We start from the raw sequence: 20950 nt of genomic DNA, 5'->3' as shown, positions 1-20950 counted from the left end.
TATGGTACATACAGACTTGGACTTTCTTTCTCGTCTTTTTCTAAAAGAAAAAAAGGTGTGGGGCGTGGAAAACAGCTCTCCTTATCGTACTTGATGCATTCGATATAAACATACATCGTTTTTGTGAAGAAGTTGTTGTAAAATGACTATTATAAAAGCGAGTTTTATGGCTTTGTCGGTCTGATTAGCTTGGTGTTTCGTTTCTTCTACTTCTTGACAATGCTAAATAAATCAAACTGCTTCTCAACAATTTTTACATAGCATGGAATGAATGAACTAAAGAGGGCACTATTGAATATATACCATTGGGTACTAGATCGAGAACCGTTTTAATTAATGAAAACCTTTTGATCTTTTAAAGTCTGGCAGTCAATTTTGCAACTAAAAGCTTAGCCTATGTACTCGTATGTTTTTCAAAAGTTGGAGAACAACTACAACTCAATTTAGCAGTAGCAGTGATAGCAACTCGGTAACGAATAATCTTGGTAAATAATTCGACCTTGGGATACAGGAGCAGCTAAATTGCATCAATCTGGATTGTCACTCACTGTTGTATTCATGTTTGTATGTAACATCAGGCTCAATGCTTAGCCCTTTATATATTATTCTACAGTGCCTTTTTGTGCCTGAGCAATAGAGGAGACCGACTCTCTTTAATTGATTAAATATTGATGACTATCGAAATAGTTATAACACAGTAAGTCGAAGCAGTATATACATTTTTTTGGTTCTTTGTAAAGGACCGCTTTGAAAAGAAAGAAAATGGCAATATTTAATTGATAACAAAAGCTTCACTGAGTACAATAATAGGCTTCCATTGTACATTTGTCTTCTTGAGACTTATTACAAAGCAAGACACTGCGTGGCGTCATTTATACAGTCAGCAATTGTCAATCGGTGCAAAGTGGTTAATAACCTCAACATATTAAAGTCATCGAAATCAATGGACAAAAATTCTTGATCTGATTGCCACGACGATACAGCTTGAAGGATACAGGTTAAATATTCTTGAACAAGGCACGTCAAAAAATAACGTTTGGTAACCGAAGTACACTTGACTGCAGCGGTATTTTCTAAGCTTTTCATCCTCTATATTGAGAAAAGATCGCTACAGTTATTATATGTCATAGAGCTATATTCAATTTAATTGATAGTGTATATCTGCTTAGGCTGCGCAAAATAACCCGAAAAAAAGTACTCCTCGTCGTTTATCTTTCTAGTAACAATAGCCACCAAACATTCTCCACACTCTCTTCTAATGGCTGGATAAATCTTGCATGATCTGTGGAAGTCGAAAGAAGTGCCCGAGAGAATCGAAATCAAGTACACCCGTCCTGTGTTGACTTGTAGTCCAACGAAGAGAGGTTTTATTTTCTTATCTTCGTTAAGTGTAATGATAATTCCAGTCGCATTGAGACAACTTTCACTGATGTCTCACCTGGCTGTAATCCGATGAATATGGCTCTGCGGTGGCTAGTTAAGCAGAAGAAGCAAGATCCAAGCGGCCATATTCGTCAATCGTTTCGCTTGCTGGCAAAGGACAGTACGAAAGCTTCCGGGCACTTCCTTTACATATAGCCATCGACCAACAATGATGAGGTGCTGGAAAAATCCACGTGCAAAACCTGTCCATGGACACTGTAGTTTTGAAAGACGGTTCAAGCAATTTTTACTGAGGTATCGTCGTTATGATAGTCGGAGACCTCTAGATGCTCCCATGCGTCACCAATCCCTGATGGATTGTCATATGCTTCAATTGAAATGCTATATTTTGCTGTTGCGCTTCTTCAATGATTTGCAGCCTGGAGATACCGATTGCTTTTTTGTTGACAGCATAAAAATGAAACACTTCATAAAATCGAATTGTTAAAAACTGGCTCGTTCGTTGTAGCTGACGATGAGATCCTTCACGACATCCGGAAAGATTCTGGCAAGGGTTAATACGCGGTCGTCCGTATATGAGCGTACCGGAGGCATGCATGCAGCACGTTTGCTTGACGTGTCAGCATTGAATTCTCGTGTGATTTTGAAGCTTACAACGGCAACCACACCACGGTTGCTCGCATGGGCAATGGCCGCGTTCCATTTAAAACCATGTCACTGCTGATGACCCCTTAATTGTACACACATTAAACGGATCGATCCGTGCACAAGTCGAAGGCTCCAAACGCGTCCAAGCAACTTCCCAATCCTCCAACGGTAAATGAGAATCAATATGGTAACATATAATGATCCGAAAGATCTACTTAATCAGATACATTTTTAGCTGTTAATAAGATATCACCTTCTTCTGCATTACTGTTCTCTGTACTAACCCCGACAGTTTACCGATTCTTTCAAGGTCATCTCATCTTCTGCCAAGAAGGCCGTCTCTGGAAATAACAGTACGCTTGAATCTAACAGACCATATGAAAAAGATTAATACAGGATTAGTAAAAAAGTCGAAGGTTAGTTCTCTCTTCTCGTTTATATCATACTTGTAGCCATGTTAGCAAAAAAGACGCGCTTTTTCACCGCTGCTTTTAGTAGCTTATGCTTTGCTGATTAACGCTTACAATCATTACTGCTCAATGGTAATTTCAGATGCTGCTTCTTGTGTTGACCAGCAACAATATTGCTTGTTTAGCTATAATTGATCCCGCACATCAACCTATTAAACTACAACGTCAATGCCAAATGAAAATACTTGCGAACAAGTGCTATTTTGCTTGTGGATAGTATATGAATGATGCGGTATATGGTACTATATCTTTGATGCACTTTATCTTAAAGGGCGAAGCTAAAAATGCGTAATACTGGAGAAGAATAAGAAAGATTAGACAACAGATTTCGAATTGCTCATGCCCGCTTGGTTTTGGGGTCGTACAGGATGTTTTTGCTCGTGTATGTGTGACACAAAGCGGAGGACATGTTGCTTCTTTTTTTGCTCAGCAGAATTCCTCCTTGTGCGTATAAAATAGACTCTTTCATCGAATTCTCAACTGTAGTTCACATGCAAACTTTCAGACTTAAGCATCAAGGTATAATAGCATAAGCAGCCAGTAACCTCTGCATCTTTTATATACAAATAGCTTGTGGTGCCGTAGTAGTAATGGATATCTAAAGAACAGTATTTTAATCAGAGGATCCTGAGTCAGAACATCAACAGCAAGAGGACGAGAGCAGCAGCAGCGGGCATTCTCATGATTATTCACAGCAGGCCCAAAACCATTTGACAGATACAATCAATGGAGCAGTAGAGGAGGAACACGACGATGAGGAGCAAACGTCATTATTAGGAGTGAGATCAACGTCATCTCCAAATAAAAGGCGACTTATCGATGTCCTCACAATCGGTCTCGCTGTTTGTACATTGGCACCTCTAATTATGAAGTTGGTCCAATTGTTATCATCGCCGCCAGCCCAGTGGGACCCAGCACTCGATCAATGCGTACGCGACGGATACATAAGCTGGTTCCCTTTACCCCCCTCGATTCAGCTTTATGGCAATAACCATAACATCTCTATTGAAATTGTGGGACACGTTTCAAACGGCGTTATACATATCCATCGTTCATCTCCGAACGATGTTTTCGATGGTGGTGGTGTCATTATGTCACGCGTAAACACATACCCTGCCGACTTGATTTCCAATGGTTTCGACTTCACGCATGACTACCATCCCGACAAGGGGACGCACTTGCTCTTATCACTGCCAGACCGAGAATACTACAAGTACCGTGCTTGTATCTATATACATATCAACGTGTATGTTCCTTTCGACTACGCACGTACGGTAGTCATTGCAACACACAATATGGAGATCATTGTCAATGATGATATTTCCTCCGAGTTAAACCCCATGGATACTCTCGAATTACGGACTGAAAATGCACCCATCCGGTTCAACGGCACCAGCACCCCAGCATGGTATGGCAAAGATATTATGCTCAGCACCACAAATAGAGAACTACAATATGATGGTGGCAATTTGCGTGCGACCGAATCAGTGCATCTGGAAACGTCCCACTACCCGATTCGGCTCAATGACGTCTCCGTTTCAGACTCTATTCAACTAAATTCGCTCAATGCACCTATCTACGCTTGGAACCTTTCGGCAAGATATATTGATGCAACCGCAACTGGTCAGCATAATAGCACTATGATTACTATGCAAAATGCCACAGCTCAAGGAATTCGTGCTCAGACCAACATCGGCGAAGAAGAACAAAAAGCAGGCTCAATTACTCTTGAAAATATTATTGCACACGATACAATTACGACAGACACAAACACGGGTCATGTGTATGCTCAACTGTTAGCCGGGTCCGAGCATGTCAATGCATCCTTTGGGTCAGTCAAAAGTCCAGTAGAGATTGTCATGGTGAGTAAGACATCTAGAGTATTGTATACAGTAAATTGTTTGTATATATGATGGGATAGCATGGTACTAATTTTTAATTACTGTAATAGCCCGCCGAGTATACTGGTGCATTTAAAGCGAAATCATGGACGTCACGAGCCACAGTCAAAACAATAGACAGTTTCAAGGATGAAGAAAATGACGAAAATGATGATGAACTGATTTTTGAAGTGAGCAAGTATTCTGAGAAAGTCGGGTTCAAAAAGAACAAAGATCCAGGTACTGGGGCTGTTTCCGTGATTTCTATCAATGCAGAAGCCAGTCTTGCTTTTGTTGTAAACTTAGACGGCTGACTACAACATACGTAGCTACTCGGTTAAATACTATGCATGCAGCAGTAGTATTAGATAGTAATAACAATAAAACGTCGTACCATATAGTCTATTTGATAGCAATTTTTGGCGAAATGGCTCATAGATAATACTATTAGCATTGAACTATGCACTATCATATAGCCCGAGAAATGATGCAAAATGGCTGATTGCTCCCTTACGAGATAGTACATATTGACTGTCTTAGTGTACAGGAAAGGAAGGGTTTTGAAATATAAGAATGAAAAATTCTGGGTGGATATTCTAATTACCGGGTAACAAATATTGGTGTCGCAAAGGTGGAAGAATATCAATAAACAGATTTATTGTATAGTATGGATTTAGAAAGGGAATGATGTGTAGAATATTGTAGATTGAAATCAGAGTTGATTGTGCGCATCGATGAAGAGAATAACAAAATTATTGTAGTATAGAAGTATTCATACAATCATTTTCATGGTGAATAATTGTGTATACGATATATACAATATGTGTGTGATTGAGGGAAATGATAGTGGAGAAGAAGGCAAGTACAAGCTGTCTATAATAGGGAGGGAAGAGAAAAAGAATAAGGGCAAATGAAGGTCGAAAACATTGGCTTGATTACAGGGCATCGTTGTCGCTATGCAATGGTCTATTTGGTCATAATCACAATACACTTTTACAGGGGAAGACGATGCAGGCTGAAGTAAGCTGATGATCGAGTACGGGTTGGTTGTACGACGGTATCGTTGATGATGATGATGATAGGAAGAGGGAGGCAGAGAAGGACGAGGTGAAACGTCTAATTTGTTCTTGTCGTCATTATGATCATGGAGGTGGATTTGGCCGCTAGTGTGACAATGAAGGTGATTACGACCGTGATGATTGTTGTTGTCGTTGAGCACCGCATGTTTGATGATATTATGGCTGTTGTTATTGACATGACGACAGTGCAAATCAACGTCAGCGTCAGTACCACTAGCAGCAGTGGCAATAAAATAAGTAATAGTGGCGCCTGCAGAAGGACCACTATCATCATTATGACGGTGGTGAGGAGAAGGTAAGAATGTAAAAGTAGCAGTAGCAGTAGTAGTAGTTGTAGTAGAAGATCTGTTGTATTGCTTTGGAATGGGTGGCACCTGGGCGTGCATTGATGTTTCGTCCCAATCGTTCCAGATTGTCACATTTCTTTTCTGCATCATCCACAACCCCTTTTGCGGCGCTTAGTTCTATTTCCTCAAAGGTTTGGCGCACATATTAGCGTAATTAATCAGTATAGGGCAGATCCTGGATCATATCAGCATTAGTTGGTTGCTTGAAGCCATAATAATCTGGTCTACTGGCAGAATTCGAATGTTCGCGGTGGCGTCTCTCGTTACTGCGACGGACCACCACCGTCCAAGGACCGTGGCCGAGTTATTAATGATTGGTTGGTCCGGCATGTCTCCTGCAGCAACACGAGACCGGGGCCTATCGCCACCGTCCAAGATAGTAGACGCAATGCTCTTGTTGCTGTGTGGGTTGATCGTGCCTGGATAAATCCGTTCGGTCATATATTCGACTGGGAAATGAAGCGCTCGTTGTGGAAAGCATCGTGGTCATGCACAAACTTGCTCAACTTGACCTGAGCTTGTTCTTGTTCCAGGCAAGGAACAAAAAAACATATGTTTCCAGCAGCAAATACTACTCCATCCTTTCTATTTCTGACTTCGTCCGGGTTGTCAAATGTACAGAGATTTTCTCTCCCGGCAAAAAGACATGTCAATGGCGTATACCTTATTCTTTAAAGCTTCTTCAATGCACTGCCAAACTACCCAATAGCCATAGGCGAATTATTGTCGACGTATACACACACATACTACTATGCATTAGCAGATAGCACATGACCAGTATCGGTACCAGCTGCTATATCTTAATTGATATACATAAGAGAAATCAAATTTCCAATTCCTGCATTTCAGGGATTTGGCAGCTGGGATATCCAGACAACAAAAGCCACTCCCACTTGCGGGGCGGAACTGCCCTTGCATCTTTTGACCGAAACCACCACATATAACATACACACACCATGTTATCGGCAGGACCCACTTATGAATTAGCACGAGCGACCTTCAAGCGTGCACAGCGCGGTCTCTTTGGTGGAAAGCACATTCAATTTGGCAACAATGTAAAGCATTTGACCTTTTGCACTGAAAAAAAAAATAATTAACCGAATTTGAACACGCACATTCAACTTAACAATGTCTGTTATATTTCCAGAACCCATTCTCCAAGAAGAAGACTCGACGCTTTTGGTTGCCCAATGTACAAAGCAAAAAGCTGTATTCCGAGACACTTCAAAAGTTTTTGGAATTGAAGGTCACGACTTCCGTGCTACGAACGATTGACAAGAAGGGTGGTTTGGATCAGTACCTCCTTGAAACCCGCGACAAGAACCTTTTCAGTGAAAAGGCAGTTCAACTCAAAAACAGCGTTTTGAAACAGCAACAAAAGAATTCCCCAACAACCGGCTCCTCCTCATCGTCACCATCCTTATAGATCTCACACACAAACATCTTTCTCCAACTCGTTATATGTATAGAACAGCAACAACCATTTAAAAAAAAGTCAATAATAAAAAAGCGTAGCCGGTACACTCGGCGGAACTTTCGCAGCTACTCGTTTTCGTTCACCTTGTTACCTGCTTATTACCATGGAATTGCCTCATATTGGAAAACATTGCTCATTACCTAACTGCCAAACACTCGGTACCGAAAGAGGACAAAAAAGAGTTATTAAAGGTGCTATCGCCAGTGAAAAGAGGATCTCACATACAAATCTGATTCTCAACAGACTTCTTGCCAATCACTTGTCTTTTTTGTCATGAGACCTTCTGGTAAACAATCTGTTCTCTCTAGGTTAAAGGAATTCCGTAACTCATGCAGACAGAAACATTATTAGTGGGCCTCATGGACTCCCTGCAGATCACGACTGTTCGGAATGGGAACAGGTAGATAGACGCGTAGTGCAGTGCAACAGCTGTCAAAACATGGTATTGGTGCCTGAAGGTTCGCGTGTCGAGCAAGCACTAGAAGAACACATCTGTCGACCACTAGACCTAGTCAAGAAGAAAAAGTGCGCTGTTTCCGGGTGTCGCGAGTTCGAACAACACAAGGTCGTAGTGCCAGTACACTGCAATGGCTGTGATAAGGATTTTTGTTTGAAGCATCGGTTAAAGATGGATCATGAATGTCCTTCGTTGGATGTGGATGAAAAGGAAAGTCGGAAGCAGGCTGCACAAGAAAAAATAAGCAAGACATTTTTGAAAACTACAACAGCAGCAACAGGAGGAGGAGCATCAAGCAACAAGAAGGTGGTAAAACCAATGGTCAAGAAGAAGAACACCATGGTGGAACTGATGAAAATGAAATTAAAAGCAAAGGCAAGTAGTAGTGATCTTTGAACATCTTGCTGATTTATGACGGACGAAGCGCTGACATGGCTGAATTTCTTTTCTTTCCTTAGGGATCTACTTCAATACCGTTATCAGCAAGAATCTATTTGCATGTAGAATTTCCCAAAGAATGCAACCGACCCACCCAACCCATGTATTTTGATAAGGTACGTGCTTAATTTTTTTTGCCCCGCTTTCCTCATTGTTTGGGCTGCATGAAATTTAAAAAGTCATACCATAATGCACCATGATAGACAATACGAGTAGGAAGGATGTTGGACATGGTGGCTGATGCATGTAGTGTGAAAAACGATAATAATCAATTACCCGAGTCTGATCCCCAGGTACTCTATCATTTATATCTTACCGCTGCCTTTGCATGCCACTCTAGTCTGGTCAGATGCTAATCGTTTTACCAACTCGATTTGCAGCGCCTGTCACTATTCCACTATACTCCTGAAGAAGCTTTATTACAATTAGACCTAGCAAACAAACTGGAAAGCGCGCTTAGCAATACCGATCGGATTTTGCTGGAACGGCTGGAAACGCAGTTTTCGAAGAATAGCAGGAAAATTTCTCGTTGAATAGTATTATTTTACGTAAGCTTTAGATTTAAAGGATTTCAGTTAACCTCTTTCTATGTGAAACTATGGTAATTTTTTTTATCCTTGTAATTATGTGCGTAATGTAAGAAGAATGTTACTATTACAGAATTTTAACTGGGCTCTGATCAGTTAGTGGGAGGGTTATCTTCTTTCTCGCAATCATTATTTGATCGCTTCCGTAAAACGAAATGCTTTATAAGAAGGGATGCAACGAAACCTAGATAATAGACAGAGCTCATTTTATTAGGCCCTAGTGATCTCATTCATGTAGAGCCTCACATTACCTATAGCCGGGAATGCAATCAAGACATGCCATGCTTCTTGGAGCGATGATGCATAAATACGCAATGCAGTTTGGAGATATCGTTGCGGTAGTATCCTGCGGATGGCCGTTGGATCCTGTACGATTGCAGATATCATCCCCGCCGGTATTGTGGTACTTGGCAGCATCTGATCTAACTTTGTATTGAGTACAGCGTATGTGATTGCTACACCAACTGCTGCACCGACATCGAAAAGAAGAAAGGATACACCGGTGGCGGTTGCTTTGATGTTTGAGATTAGCCGATATAATAAGATGAGTAAGATGGTCGTATAATAACTTGCTACAGCCGAATCATGTCTCTCGCTCTCATCTTACCTACGTCCGAAGGTGGGACAACTGCTTGCACGGAAATAATTATTGAGCTGAACATGGGCGCTACGCCTGTAAACATTATGGCATCATTATGTATATGCTCACCACTTGTAAAAAAAACATAGCTTAAAATAGCTAAATATAGATAGAGGAAAAACATATGACTTACCTATACCAAAGATAGCAATCGAACCGTAAATCACTATTTGGCCGTTATAAAATACATCGTATTAGTGCTGTGTTGCAACAATGAAATTAAGGCACTTACCGTTCCAAGGTGTATCGACTGTAAAAGTGCTTATCAAACCAGTCCCGACAGCCATTACGATCATACTACCCGTAATACTATCAAAAAAAATATAATTGTTTCAGTTGAACGATTACTCGGAATCCATCATCCATCTGCTCATACAGCATAGAAAGAAGCTCTTGCCTCACTTACAAGAAACGGTAAATTCCAAATCGCGAGATGAGTATTCCTACTGTAATGGAAATTACAGGAATGACAAGCAATAGCGGCAAAATCCGAAAAGAAGCCCATATCGGTTCATCACCTTTCACCACTTGAAAATAGTTAGGAAGGAAGTATAAAGCTGATGTATAAACTCCTCCAAATACTGCGTTTGATGTGAAGCTTCCGATAAGTGAACGGTTCGATAATAGTTTTATAGGTATCAAAGGCTCTTTTGCAAATTTGGATTCGACAAGCAGAAGGATCAGCAATAGTATACCGGAAGTCAGAAGAAGAAGCTTCGGTGATTGATATACGCATATACCGAAAAAAAGTTAGTATCGACTCTATTTTATCACCTTTCGTTTACTGTATGCATGTCCTTGTTTCATTGTCAAATAAACCAAATTTTACCACTATGAGTGTAGAATTCCATGGATACAGCCTGCCACCAAAATTTAAAGCAATTAAAAATACGACGACACAAGCCATAAGAATGATACTTCCTAGTATAGTTACGGAAAATAGACGTGTTATAATTGTCGATATCTGATGATGATTGTTATTGATGATACAGCGCTCAAAATAGGAAGCCACAACAATACAATAACACATACCAGCAAAGTCAATGCGTTTTACTTTATCAATGAAATTTCCTTTTCTGCTTGTAGGTAATTTTAGCAAAAAGGTCAGCACGGTGAAACTCACAGCACCTAGTGGCAAACTACATATCACGAGTGAGAAATTATTCGACCCTTAGCTTATCACGGAAGGTTATGTGCTCATGGGGTTAGTAAGGGCGAGAAAAGTGGGTACAATATTCTTACTTTATATAAAAGATCCATCGCCATGACAGATATTGGGAGAATACGCCCTATAGAAATAAAGGTGAATATGATACGTCAAAATAAGAGTTACAAGTATATAATCGCTCCTTTAGCTACGTACTTACTCCAAGAAGCGGGGAGATAGTGTACGACAAGGCATAAACTGTATCGATGACACTGCATAATATTTTTGGTTGATTACTCATAATCCCTCCTGTGACAACAAGCAAACTCACTGTTTACAAACCTTTGGTACAAGCCTCTTTGGCGAAGAGGTACAATATCGGCGATTATCATATAGATCTGTTGTTTAAAAATGTCGATGACTTGTTTGTTGAGCACATTTGCTGTGTGCATGGCATATTGAATTATACATGTATAACAGCAAAGAAGTCGTTAATTACCATTGAAGTATTCTATGAGAATTAGATTGAGTTATATGTAAGAGTGAGTAAGTTTTGTGCTGTACATGAGTACTAGATTATAACAATGGATATATGCTTAAGTTTCTCACCCCTGCGCAGCCTAACCCTTGAATAGCTCGTCCAGCTAGAAGCATTCCAAAAGACTGAAAGACAAGGCGGTAATCTATTAGCATATATATTATGTTGAACTTGGGTATAAGATAAAGACGACACACAAACCTGTGATAGCCCACCGAGAAGAGATCCTAGCATTACCGTGATAATCCCAGAAAGAATGATTACTTTGCGCCCAAATATGTCGGAAAACTTTGTGCATAATGGCACTGTTCATTTGGGAAAGAGCGAGGGCGTTATTTTAGTTTTCTCTTCACTCTTTCTTTTTATTCTAGCTCGCTTAGCACCCCCTCATTCTTACTGAATGCAGTGTTCGTTAGAATATAGCTTCAAGTGATCACAAATGAAGAAGTTTAACGAATTAGCAATATTCAATAAACATATACTAATTAATTTCTAATGACCCGTCATTGCAATTACTGCTTCTACTGCTACTTCTGTTGTTGGTCCCTTTTTTTCGTACCTGGTGGCCACCCAAGTTGACATTGATGCAACACCAAACTCGGATGCTATTTGGGGCAAGGCAGTTGAAACCATAATGCTGTAGTAAAGTAGAGTGGCGAAGTATATTTCAGTAATGATACTATATATCTTCAAGTAGCAAAGAACAAAAATAATGAAGAAATCAACTACCGATCCATTGCTGTCAAAAGTAAAGCTATCTGCAAGCCAAAAAATATGAAGACTCGACGTGATTTCGACAGTGCTGTTATTGTAACTGGTGGGTAGGTCGATGGAACTGCTTCCGCCGAATCCACACTATATTGCACATTATTACAATCAGGCGAATGTTCTACTACACAGCTTGTACTCTTGATTATTCGTGTTTCATTAGTATCGTTCTTTTGCTGTGTCGAGCTGTCGTCACAAGTGAAAGATGAGACGTATGATGTGCTATTAGATATATCATTTGAGATGATGACGCTCTTCTTTCCGTCTTTTTTAATCATATGTTTATGTTGAAAGAAAAAGGGAAGAGGCAGGTTGCTACTAGTACGCTCTTTGTAGTAAAGATGAAAAGGAGAGCAACGCGTGGAGGTCTAATATGAGGTGTTTGCATCAATATGCATGGTCTGCATGCTTCTTTTCAAACCCAATTCCTCTTTAGCAGGAGGTATTCAGTAATGCATTCTAATGTTAAAGCTCTTTTACTGCTAACATACTCTTATAATTTGGAAGGGATCGCTTCCGACGAGTTATACATGTCCAAATCAAATTCTCTCAAAAGTATGTTGGTAGTACATTGTCAGAGTGCCATAGCTCGTCAACCATAACACCTCCGATAGGAGTAGTATTCGATAATTTTTTTTATAATCAATGCCAGCTGCTAGGTACCCCTGATTGACAACCGTAACCCACAAAGGCGGCTTGCTAATACAAAACTCACTGTGATGAGGGAGTGCGTTGGTACTATTTTATTCGACTTTCCAATCATAGAGATAACGTTTTTTTTGAAAATACAAAAGAAAAGAAGGGACGTAACATACATATAGAAGGTCTAACACCATGATACCAACAATCTTAGTGTCTTGCTTGAATATGTACCAGTATCGAAATGATCGGTATAAGTACAATTATTGCTACGAGTATGAGAGCTTTCGATATGTATATGAGTAGGTAAAATATACGGCGATGATTTATATGAAAAAGCAATCTGCTATGATGTAGCCAATGACGTGGCAGTGAAGTATTAGAAATTGATCCTTAGCGATCATCACGGGATCCGTGTGTGTGTCTGTTTATGCAAGGTATGGTTGTGTTCATAATGATTTGTAATCCATGCACTTACCCCGAATCAAACGGACAAATTTCACATATATTCCGTTATTACCAACAGCACATGATGGCCTATGTAACAGTGGATTACGCTGCTAGTTTTTTCAATTAGACTTTATAAATTCATAGCTACTTGATAGCAATAAACGAAATGGCATGATTTTTTATTTAATAAGATTGGAAGATGATGACAACAGTCACCTTATGATTGGCTGTTTAACTGTCATTGTGCCACGTTGTCAATTTATATTCCTGCAGAATAAACACCTCAGCTTTTTTTTTGTGCACAAATATTTATTTGTCTACTCTTTCCTTTTTTTCTTCACACTCCAACAACCAGCCATGAGCAATTCCAAATCGCGTTGGCTGGCCCAACTAATGTTGTTATTATTTGCATTACTGTTATTAGTATTGCAGCCTGCTTACAGCAGTGCCAGTGGTGACTCTGCTATCGTCGATGACTCGAGCAAACTAAAATCGCCTTTACAAGATCCCGAACCGATCGAGTTTGTTGAGAATGTCTTACAAGCACCTGAATCGCAAGATTATTGTAACGTAAGTCACTAAAAAAATTCGGGTAGTTATGCTACACTATTGAATATGGCAGCTGTAAATGCAAGAGAAAGAGAATACTGACACCCGGAATTTTTTTTTATATTAGCCCCAAGGGCAAATTAAAGACACGTGTTGTGATTACCGAAGCGTCGAGGATATCCAACAAGATATATTTGACCGAATTCAATCGCTTGTGAAAACCAAATTCTTTCGATTCTACAAGGTAACCATGACTATAAGGATTTCAGAAAAAAGGCTTTGCTGACAAATCCACTTGATATACTAGTTGAATTTGTGGCGTGAATGTCCATTTTGGAACGACGATGGTCTGTGCATGAATCGGGATTGTTCGGTTGAAACAACCGATGAGGTAAAAAGAAAAAGTGTTGCTAGGCTAATCTTATTTTGTTGTTGCTGTTGCTATGGTGATTGATTGCTCATCTCTTAATAGTCTTCGTTACCTGAAGAATGGCGACAGCCAGCGTTGAGTGCGGTACAAGTTTCTCCGAAAGGATCGGTAAGGAAGGAAGGAATGAAAAAGTGAACGACGATGCAGTAATTATAAGGCTCATATCATCTTTGTTAGCTATTCCAACCTTTCGAGACCTGTCAATATAAGGACCAAGATTTCTGTCTTGTGGAAGATGAAAGCGATGCAGGTATGCATAAAATATAATTCTCGTAGCGGTATTTTTAATGACGATGTTTGTGGTCATCGATATATATAAATGACTTACACAAAATTGACTTGTGAGTAGATGGCGTTTACGTTGACTTGACTGATAATCCGGAGCGATTCACGGGGTATTCAGGACAATCTTCGGGAAGAGTATGGAAAGCCATTTACGAGGAAAACTGTTTCAACATTGTGGACAGAATGACGGAAGGATGTGAAACGTGCACCAATGTAATGCATGCTGGTCCTAAACCAGACAACAGCCGATCCAATAATCCTCTCAAGGCAGCATCGTCTCTTGCGCAGGCAACCAACGAATTTGTTAAAGTACCTGCTGACGAAGAGAAGTTTGAGCGTTTGCTGAATGATTTGGCAGAAGATTCCGATGGTGGATTCGGAGATAATGAAGAAGTGTGCCTGGAAAAGCGGGTATATTATCGTCTAATCTCAGGTAAGCCTTTGCATTACACTCAAGTGAAAGAATGGTGGAAAATGTGTGAGAGCAGCTAATAATACCTTACTATTTAATTTAGGACTACACTCGTCCATATCAATCCATATTTGCGATGAGTACTTTAACCAAGCTACTGGCAAATGGGTAGGTTACTTGAATGTGATATAAAGTAGTACTGACCAAAGTGCAGGAGCTAAAGAATGCTTATTAGGGACCCAACCTCGACTGTTTCGTTAATCGAATTGGATCGCATCCTGAGCGTTTGCAAAACATTTACTTTACCTATGCACTGGTCATGCGAGCTGTAACGAAGTTGGGAAACTATTTGGAAGATTACAATTTCTGTACTGGCGATAGCGCAGATGATATGAGCATTAAGGTAATACTTGTGGTTGGCAATTTTGTAGTGAAAGGTGAGCTAACGCTTACATATAACATGAATAGGCGAATGTACTTGATTTGATCAACAGCGCCCGTGCGTGTCCCGCCACGTTTGATGAAACGACCATGTTCCAAGGTCCCGATGCTCGGGTAAGTTCTTTTACGATTGGCCCCAGAAAACGAACAGAAAGAGGCAACAACTGAATAAATGTGTTTATACATCTGTGCTAACTTGTCAATAAAGTCATTGAAACTAGAGTTTCGTGATCATTTCCGCAACGTATCTCGTATTATGGATTGCGTCGGATGCGAAAAATGCAGGCTTTGGGGCAAGATCCAGACTACTGGATTAGGCACAGCACTTAAAATACTCTTCTCATACGGTGAAAACAATCTCAAGTAAGTGGACATTGGAAAATGCCGCTTGTATGCTATGCTATGCTAGTCACTCAAAAAAGAACGAATGTTTGAACAATCACCTATAGTCCAAAGCGAAACCCCGGTCTTCTGGAACGTTCAGAAATTGTCGCACTTTTCAACACGCTCAACCGTCTTTCCGAGAGTTTACAGGCTATAAAGAAATTTAGACAGCTTTACCATGAACGTGTTAATCAAACAGAGGTATTGATAACTGCTTTGAAAATGATTCTATGTTTTTACTTTATTTCATCTAATATCCGATAATTATAACTAGGCGCCATCCATCGTGTCGAAGATTATCACACTTTCATCACGCATTATCATCCCCACTATAGCCTACAGCAAAGCTGCTCTACAGAAACTAGATATACCCGTACCATCCTTTATGGACAAAATTTTGGACGCTGTAGTTAACCATCGTCACCTAGTTGCATCCTAAAGAAACATTACTACTCATAACATAAATCATCACTTCCTCTTCTTCCCCTCTACAATCTTAAAATAACAATGTAATATTTATTTCCGTTTTAAGCCTATCAGGGCGATGGTAAATAGTAGTTACTTTTGTGCAGCGAGGTGGACTGTATCATTAATTTCCAAAATTACATTGATAAACGATTAGGAGGATTATCTGGTCGTTTCAAAATAAAAAATATACACTCACGTGCATATATTTGTTTATGGACTCAAAAGTGCGTCTGTTTTTCCAGACTTTTATTGTTTCAGGTGTAAAAGTTTGGGTAATATAGAATCCATACGTTCTAAACCTTGTTCCGTTGGTCGAATGCCCCCTTGTTCCCATTCATGTTCCAGGTGCTTTGGTATATATGGCAGTATATCCGACTTGTTTCTGTCATCGTTATCCACAATCAAGAAATTGGATCGTACGCACATGTCGAGAAACTCTCGGTCAATCACATTCTCCAAGTCTTGGCCCGTCATCTTTTTATATCGATACCGAGGTATCCCCATCCTTGTTCTAAGTCCAAACACCACCAGTTCCTAGTAATAGTATTTTGAGCAATCTTAATTCATTAGTTGTATCGTTGATTTTCTTTCTTTACCTGTAGAGAATCATGCGGTGATAAAGGACTCCATTTGCGGATACTAAAATCATGTTATAGATTCAAGAGTTAATATCCTGGAGGTTTTCACGATACATTTGATACATTATCTAGATATATTGCTTTACCCTTCGCCTTCTGATTCACAAAGTGCCATGTAACGATCCGGATGGAATTCCTAATAAGGTTTTGTGCTTGTTATAAGCGATATGGCATTATCAATGCAAAAAAAAGAGGCGAGAAGAAGGGAAAGTTGCATACTCCAAACGTCCGTATCCGTTCCTTTGTTACATTATCCGTAAGGCGCCCATGTGCGCCAGGTCCAATTCCTGATTAGAAGGAACAGCGACTTTATAAGTTTCTGCTCTTCCTCCCCTTATGTATTTGTGCACATAAAGCTACTATGGATTATATTATGCGACATGCTGTGTTTACCGATATAATCCAGGCCTTGCCAATATGAAAAATTGTGCGCGCTTATTGCATCGCGACTTTTGGCATAGCTCGAGACCTCGTAGTGGGTGAATCCATGGTGGGTCGCAGCCCGTACTGTTTCTTCATACATGTCAGCGGCAAGCTCTGGATCTACAGAACCTATTTGCCCTTTTCGCATAAATTTCCATAGTCTAACAAGATCGGGTATGGAAGGATTGATTTCGCATCTATGGTTAGCGATGTTGATGTTATGATATGAAAACTATATGTAGAAGCAAAAGATGTTGTACATACGGGGTTCCGCGTTCAAAAGAGAGCTGATACATAGATAGGTGATTTCCTGCTAGATCGAGTGTTTGCTAATAAACAATTTACATTTGTGATGAGTTTGATATCGGTGTTTTACAACCAACCGCCTTATGAAGAGATAGAACAAACCTTCAACTCGCGCTGCCAATCTAACATGTACGCAGGGCATATTAGAAAAAAAGTACAATACAAAAGAAAAATGTGATTCATTGTATGTACCTTCTAGTGATTGCCGTGGCCGTGCAAAAATCATATCAAAAGTAACTTCGGGGAAAAGTTTCTTTGCTTCTTCTAGTGTTCGGATGGCACTAGAGGCGGAATGGTCGCGCCCTAAGTTGTTTTAATCGTTAAATGTCACTCATTTTTATTCGTCCACCTTCTAATGAAAGCCCGCATATACCCAGAAGTTTTAAGTCGACATCATTGAAAGACTGGATGCCAAGTGATAACCGATTTATACCAGCGTCGCGAAAATCTCTCAATCGAGCCAACTCGGATGACTATGTAAATTAAATGATTTGTATGTGCCGGGTTTGCTGCTTGTCAGTTTTCTTATAATTATTGACTTGACTGATGCTTAATCTGACAACATACCGTTGGATTGGCCTGTAGAAACCACAGCAAACGTATCGATGTTAGCTACAGTAATGCTCTTCCCTCCCCCACTCAAGGCCGTGTAGTAAGCACATGAGATAACGCAGACATAAAAAATGTGATGCTAGTATGTACCTCCAAGGTGATTTCAATATCCTTATCCAGAGAAATGTGTTGATTGACAGTTTGTAGAATACGTGAGATTGTCGAAGGCTGATGATATCAAATGCTATGAAGGTTAGTAAAAGCTATCACCACGCCATAGCAGCGTAGTAAAAACAACGAAAGTGGTAATAGACAGGTGTGCAAAGTTTGCTTACTTTTGCTAAGCCTATTTTATCGAAGCGAAAAGTCATGCATATCAATTAAGGTTGTGCCTGATTGATGTGTCAGGATGAAAAAGGATGCTTACTCGGCGTGCCACCACCAAAATAGATCGAAGTTACACGCTTATTATGTAGGACGCCAAAGCGTGGTTCGGATAGGTAAAACTCGAGTTCACGTATCATGGCACGCGTCAGTCGTTCCACAGGAGGATCGCTTGGATTGACGTACTTGTTGAAATTACAATATGTGCATTTACTTTTTTTTTTGGTGCACATAGATTGTTAATCTTCTTCTTCCATTTGAATATGGGCTTGAATGGTTTACCTCTCACAGTAAGGCCAGTGAATGTAGATGGAGAATGCCTCATTCTTTTTGGTAATCTTGTTGTTATGGCTAGTAGCAAAAGTTCTCCTCCTCCAACAGCTGGTGCTGCTACTTTTGTAGTAGTGCGAACAGAAAAGACTACGGCGTAAAACCATGTTTTTTTTTTGTATTTTAAAAGACAGTGTGCCCTTTTCTTCTTTTAATGTGGAAAAAAATAAATAAAAATAAAAAAAAGGTTGAAAAAACATGGTGTTGGATACACCACGACAAAACATTGAAAAAAGAAAAAAAAAAGAAAAAACCACAAGAAAGGAAAGAAAAGGGAAACACTAATGAACGTTGGATGGATGAGATAGGATTGGGACGGGCAAAAAGGTAGTAGTTATAATAGCTGAAGCGGGGGGGGGGGTGGGGAGCAGTGAGTGAGTATACAAAACACTCCCTTCCCGGCTTCATAATAGTCTTCCATAGCAACTTCTCCGAGGGTTGTGTATGCGAGTCTGTTGGTGACAAAAGAGAGAAAATGGTGGATGATGCTGATGCTGATAGCGATGCTGGTGTCTGGTGAGAAAGGAAAGTGTAGTGAACAGAGGATGTGTTTAAAGAAGAAAGGGCAAGTGAGAACTGTTTGGGCAAAAGATATACGGAAAGTGAAAAAGGACAGTGGGTGGGGCAGAGGTTTTGCTTCGTATAAGTTGTAAAAAAAAGGAAAGAGAAGAAAGAATTATGTACATGTTTAAAAGAAAAGGGGTGGTCGGCTGGTGGTGATTGTGTAAGTAAACGGATCGTGAGCTTGACGCCACGATTTAAAAATGGGAGAGACAAGTAGTAACAGTAACTTCTTCTTTCTTCTTTTTGTACTTTCTTTGGTGGTTGGTTGTTTAGGGGAGTGGGACAGGCTTTCTGCGCGGTCCGTTCTGTCGATGGCCGTTGTTGCCGCCACGATGATGATGGCCTCCTCTACCGTTACTGGCTCCACCTCGAGGCCCTCCTCTGCTGTTGAAACCGCCACGATACCTATTGCCGCCGCCGCCGCCACCGTTTGCATGATGATGGTTTCTATCGCCATTATTGTGCTGCTGCTGACTTGCCAAGGTTGCTGCTGCCGCCTCTGCATCCGGCTTTTGCGGCTGGGCGTCTTCAAGGGCACTGGGTGCCACATACAGACGCTTATCAATTTCTGCAGGAATAGGAACAATCTCGGTGCCTAATTCACGTTCGATCTTGTACAGGTTGAATCGGTCCTCGTAGGTGATAAGGTTGATAGCCAAACCAAGGTGGCCATATCTACCAGAGCGGCCAATACGATGCAAATACGTTTCTGCGTTCTTGGGAAAGTCAAAGTTGATTACAACGTTTACAGCTTGGATATCGATACCACGCGTCAAAAGATCTATATCACATAAAGACACCTCGATCAGTCCTAGTTCTCCTATGGGATCAAACCCACCGAGTTTCCCACATCATCAACACCATCCCTATCAATAATGCATACCTGAGCAAACCAAGTTTCGACATACGCCGCTTCTAAAGTCATGGAATACACGGTTACGGTTGCTTTGAAGCATTCTTGCGTGTGAGTAGAAGCACGAATAACCCAGCTCAGTAATTTTCTTGGCCAGCAATTCCACACGGTTGGTCGAGTTACAGAAGATGATAGATTGATTGATTTGGAGCTGGAAAAAAAAAAGAAACGCAGTGCTCGAATAAGTAAAAGATCCTCTGCTAGATCTTACCCTTCCCTCTCGTAACCTTCTAGAGCGTACCTTTGAAAAGAGTGTATTCAGACAATGGACTTTTTGCTTTTCTTCGACATAGGCATAAAACTGCGTGACACCCTTGAGGGTGAGGTCGTCCATCAGATTAATTTCATAAGGCTTGACTAGATGCTTTTCGCGGAAGGTCTTAACGACCATGGGGAAAGTGGCGGAAAACAGCATGATCTGTCGGTCGTTGGGAAACTGCTGGATCAATTGTTCGATGACGGGGGTGAACTCGGGCGACAGTAACTTGTCGGCCTCATCCATCACAAACGTGGAGGCTTCTGAAAAATCTGCCACGGCTTTACTGGCCAGATCCAGAATACGACCTGGTGTGCCTACGACAATGTGCACTGTCTCATCCAAACGCATAATATCATCCTTCAGTGTCGTACCACCGGTGGTCACCATAACCTGGACGCCCAAATGTTTGCCTAGCGTCTTGCATACTTGTGATGTCTGTAAAGCCAACTCACGAGTGGGCACCAAAATCAGAGCTTGGATTTTGCTCTTTTTCGTGTTGACTTTCTCCAGAGTGGGAATGACGAATGCGGCGGTTTTGCCGGTGCCGTTCTTGGCTCGAGCTAAAATGTCTCGACCCGTCAGTGCAATAGGAATTGATTCTTCTTGGATTGGTGAAGGGCGTTCGAAACCAGCTTCGAAGATGCCCATAAGTAATTCGCGTTTA

The 20950-nt window shown here is 40.6% G+C and overlaps 9 protein-coding genes across 9 annotated transcripts; 4 read left to right on the top strand and 5 right to left on the bottom strand.

Moving 5' to 3' along the window:
• Nucleotides 1-3124: 3124 nt before the first annotated feature.
• Nucleotides 3125-4816, top strand: BDB00DRAFT_859422 (uncharacterized protein; the record flags this gene model as incomplete). Its single annotated transcript, XM_053125931.1, is given in 4 exon segments — nt 3125-4332; nt 4345-4363; nt 4453-4724; nt 4737-4816. Coding segments are annotated over 3 exon segments (1470 nt in total), but the record flags the coding sequence as incomplete, so codon positions are not given.
• A 500-nt stretch (nt 4817-5316) lies between these two features.
• On the bottom strand, nt 5317-6248 carry BDB00DRAFT_879474 (uncharacterized protein; the record flags this gene model as incomplete). The annotated part of the gene is made up of 3 exons (XM_053127871.1): nt 5317-5347; nt 5422-5888; nt 6036-6248. The coding sequence occupies 3 exons, from the start codon at nt 6246-6248 to the stop codon at nt 5317-5319; spliced, it is 711 nt and encodes a 236-aa protein (XP_052972873.1).
• Nucleotides 6249-6667: 419 nt separating this feature from the next.
• Nucleotides 6668-7351, top strand: BDB00DRAFT_859421 (uncharacterized protein). Its single transcript, XM_053125930.1, has 2 exons — nt 6668-6862; nt 6955-7351. The coding sequence occupies exons 1-2, from the start codon at nt 6764-6766 to the stop codon at nt 7231-7233; spliced, it is 378 nt and encodes a 125-aa protein (XP_052972872.1). The 5' UTR covers nt 6668-6763; the 3' UTR covers nt 7234-7351.
• On the top strand, nt 7352-8851 carry BDB00DRAFT_859416 (uncharacterized protein). Its single transcript, XM_053125929.1, has 6 exons — nt 7352-7442; nt 7528-7570; nt 7636-8116; nt 8200-8295; nt 8383-8472; nt 8560-8851. Exons 1-6 carry the CDS (start codon nt 7388-7390, stop codon nt 8710-8712), a joined length of 918 nt encoding a protein of 305 aa, XP_052972871.1. The 5' UTR covers nt 7352-7387; the 3' UTR covers nt 8713-8851.
• On the bottom strand, nt 8852-11876 carry BDB00DRAFT_984826 (major facilitator superfamily-domain-containing protein). The gene is made up of 15 exons (XM_053130015.1): nt 11821-11876; nt 11651-11728; nt 11489-11514; nt 11293-11396; nt 11163-11216; nt 10896-10951; nt 10774-10825; nt 10649-10695; nt 10435-10545; nt 10236-10323; nt 9813-10120; nt 9635-9715; nt 9374-9477; nt 9018-9278; nt 8852-8950 (listed from the first exon to the last, which is right to left on the bottom strand). The coding sequence occupies exons 1-15, from the start codon at nt 11826-11828 to the stop codon at nt 8859-8861; spliced, it is 1470 nt and encodes a 489-aa protein (XP_052972870.1). The 5' UTR covers nt 11829-11876; the 3' UTR covers nt 8852-8858.
• A 631-nt stretch (nt 11877-12507) lies between these two features.
• Nucleotides 12508-13036, bottom strand: BDB00DRAFT_859414 (uncharacterized protein). The gene is made up of 2 exons (XM_053125928.1): nt 12977-13036; nt 12508-12841 (listed from the first exon to the last, which is right to left on the bottom strand). Exon 2 carries the CDS (start codon nt 12674-12676, stop codon nt 12515-12517), a length of 162 nt encoding a protein of 53 aa, XP_052972869.1. The 5' UTR covers nt 12677-12841; nt 12977-13036; the 3' UTR covers nt 12508-12514.
• A 588-nt stretch (nt 13037-13624) lies between these two features.
• Nucleotides 13625-15713, top strand: BDB00DRAFT_776016 (endoplasmic reticulum oxidoreductin 1; the record flags this gene model as incomplete). Its single annotated transcript, XM_053120251.1, has 11 exons — nt 13625-13711; nt 13805-13888; nt 13970-14035; nt 14105-14177; nt 14274-14438; nt 14484-14645; nt 14728-14792; nt 14860-15027; nt 15093-15179; nt 15274-15428; nt 15515-15713. Coding segments are annotated over 11 exons (1311 nt in total), but the record flags the coding sequence as incomplete, so codon positions are not given.
• Nucleotides 15714-16133: 420 nt separating this feature from the next.
• On the bottom strand, nt 16134-18860 carry BDB00DRAFT_859401 (uncharacterized protein). The gene is made up of 14 exons (XM_053125927.1): nt 18503-18860; nt 18264-18433; nt 18172-18182; nt 17987-18064; nt 17852-17863; nt 17658-17757; nt 17477-17587; nt 17387-17406; nt 17243-17307; nt 16949-17139; nt 16775-16842; nt 16642-16691; nt 16514-16556; nt 16134-16451 (listed from the first exon to the last, which is right to left on the bottom strand). The coding sequence occupies exons 1-14, from the start codon at nt 18775-18777 to the stop codon at nt 16164-16166; spliced, it is 1482 nt and encodes a 493-aa protein (XP_052972867.1). The 5' UTR covers nt 18778-18860; the 3' UTR covers nt 16134-16163.
• A 523-nt stretch (nt 18861-19383) lies between these two features.
• On the bottom strand, nt 19384-20934 carry BDB00DRAFT_885436 (ATP-dependent RNA helicase dhh1; the record flags this gene model as incomplete). The annotated part of the gene is made up of 4 exons (XM_053128412.1): nt 19384-19498; nt 19520-19895; nt 19998-20178; nt 20269-20934. 4 exons carry the CDS (start codon nt 20932-20934, stop codon nt 19384-19386), a joined length of 1338 nt encoding a protein of 445 aa, XP_052972866.1.
• Between the last annotated feature and the right edge of the window lie 16 nt (nt 20935-20950).

Source organism: Zychaea mexicana, assembly GCF_025766255.1.
Source record: "Zychaea mexicana strain RSA 1403 chromosome Unknown BDB00scaffold_176, whole genome shotgun sequence".
NCBI lineage: Eukaryota > Fungi > Mucoromycota > Mucoromycetes > Mucorales > Lichtheimiaceae > Zychaea > Zychaea mexicana.
Note: the sequence above shows the minus strand (reverse complement) of the source record. Positions and strands in the feature narration are given on the sequence as shown.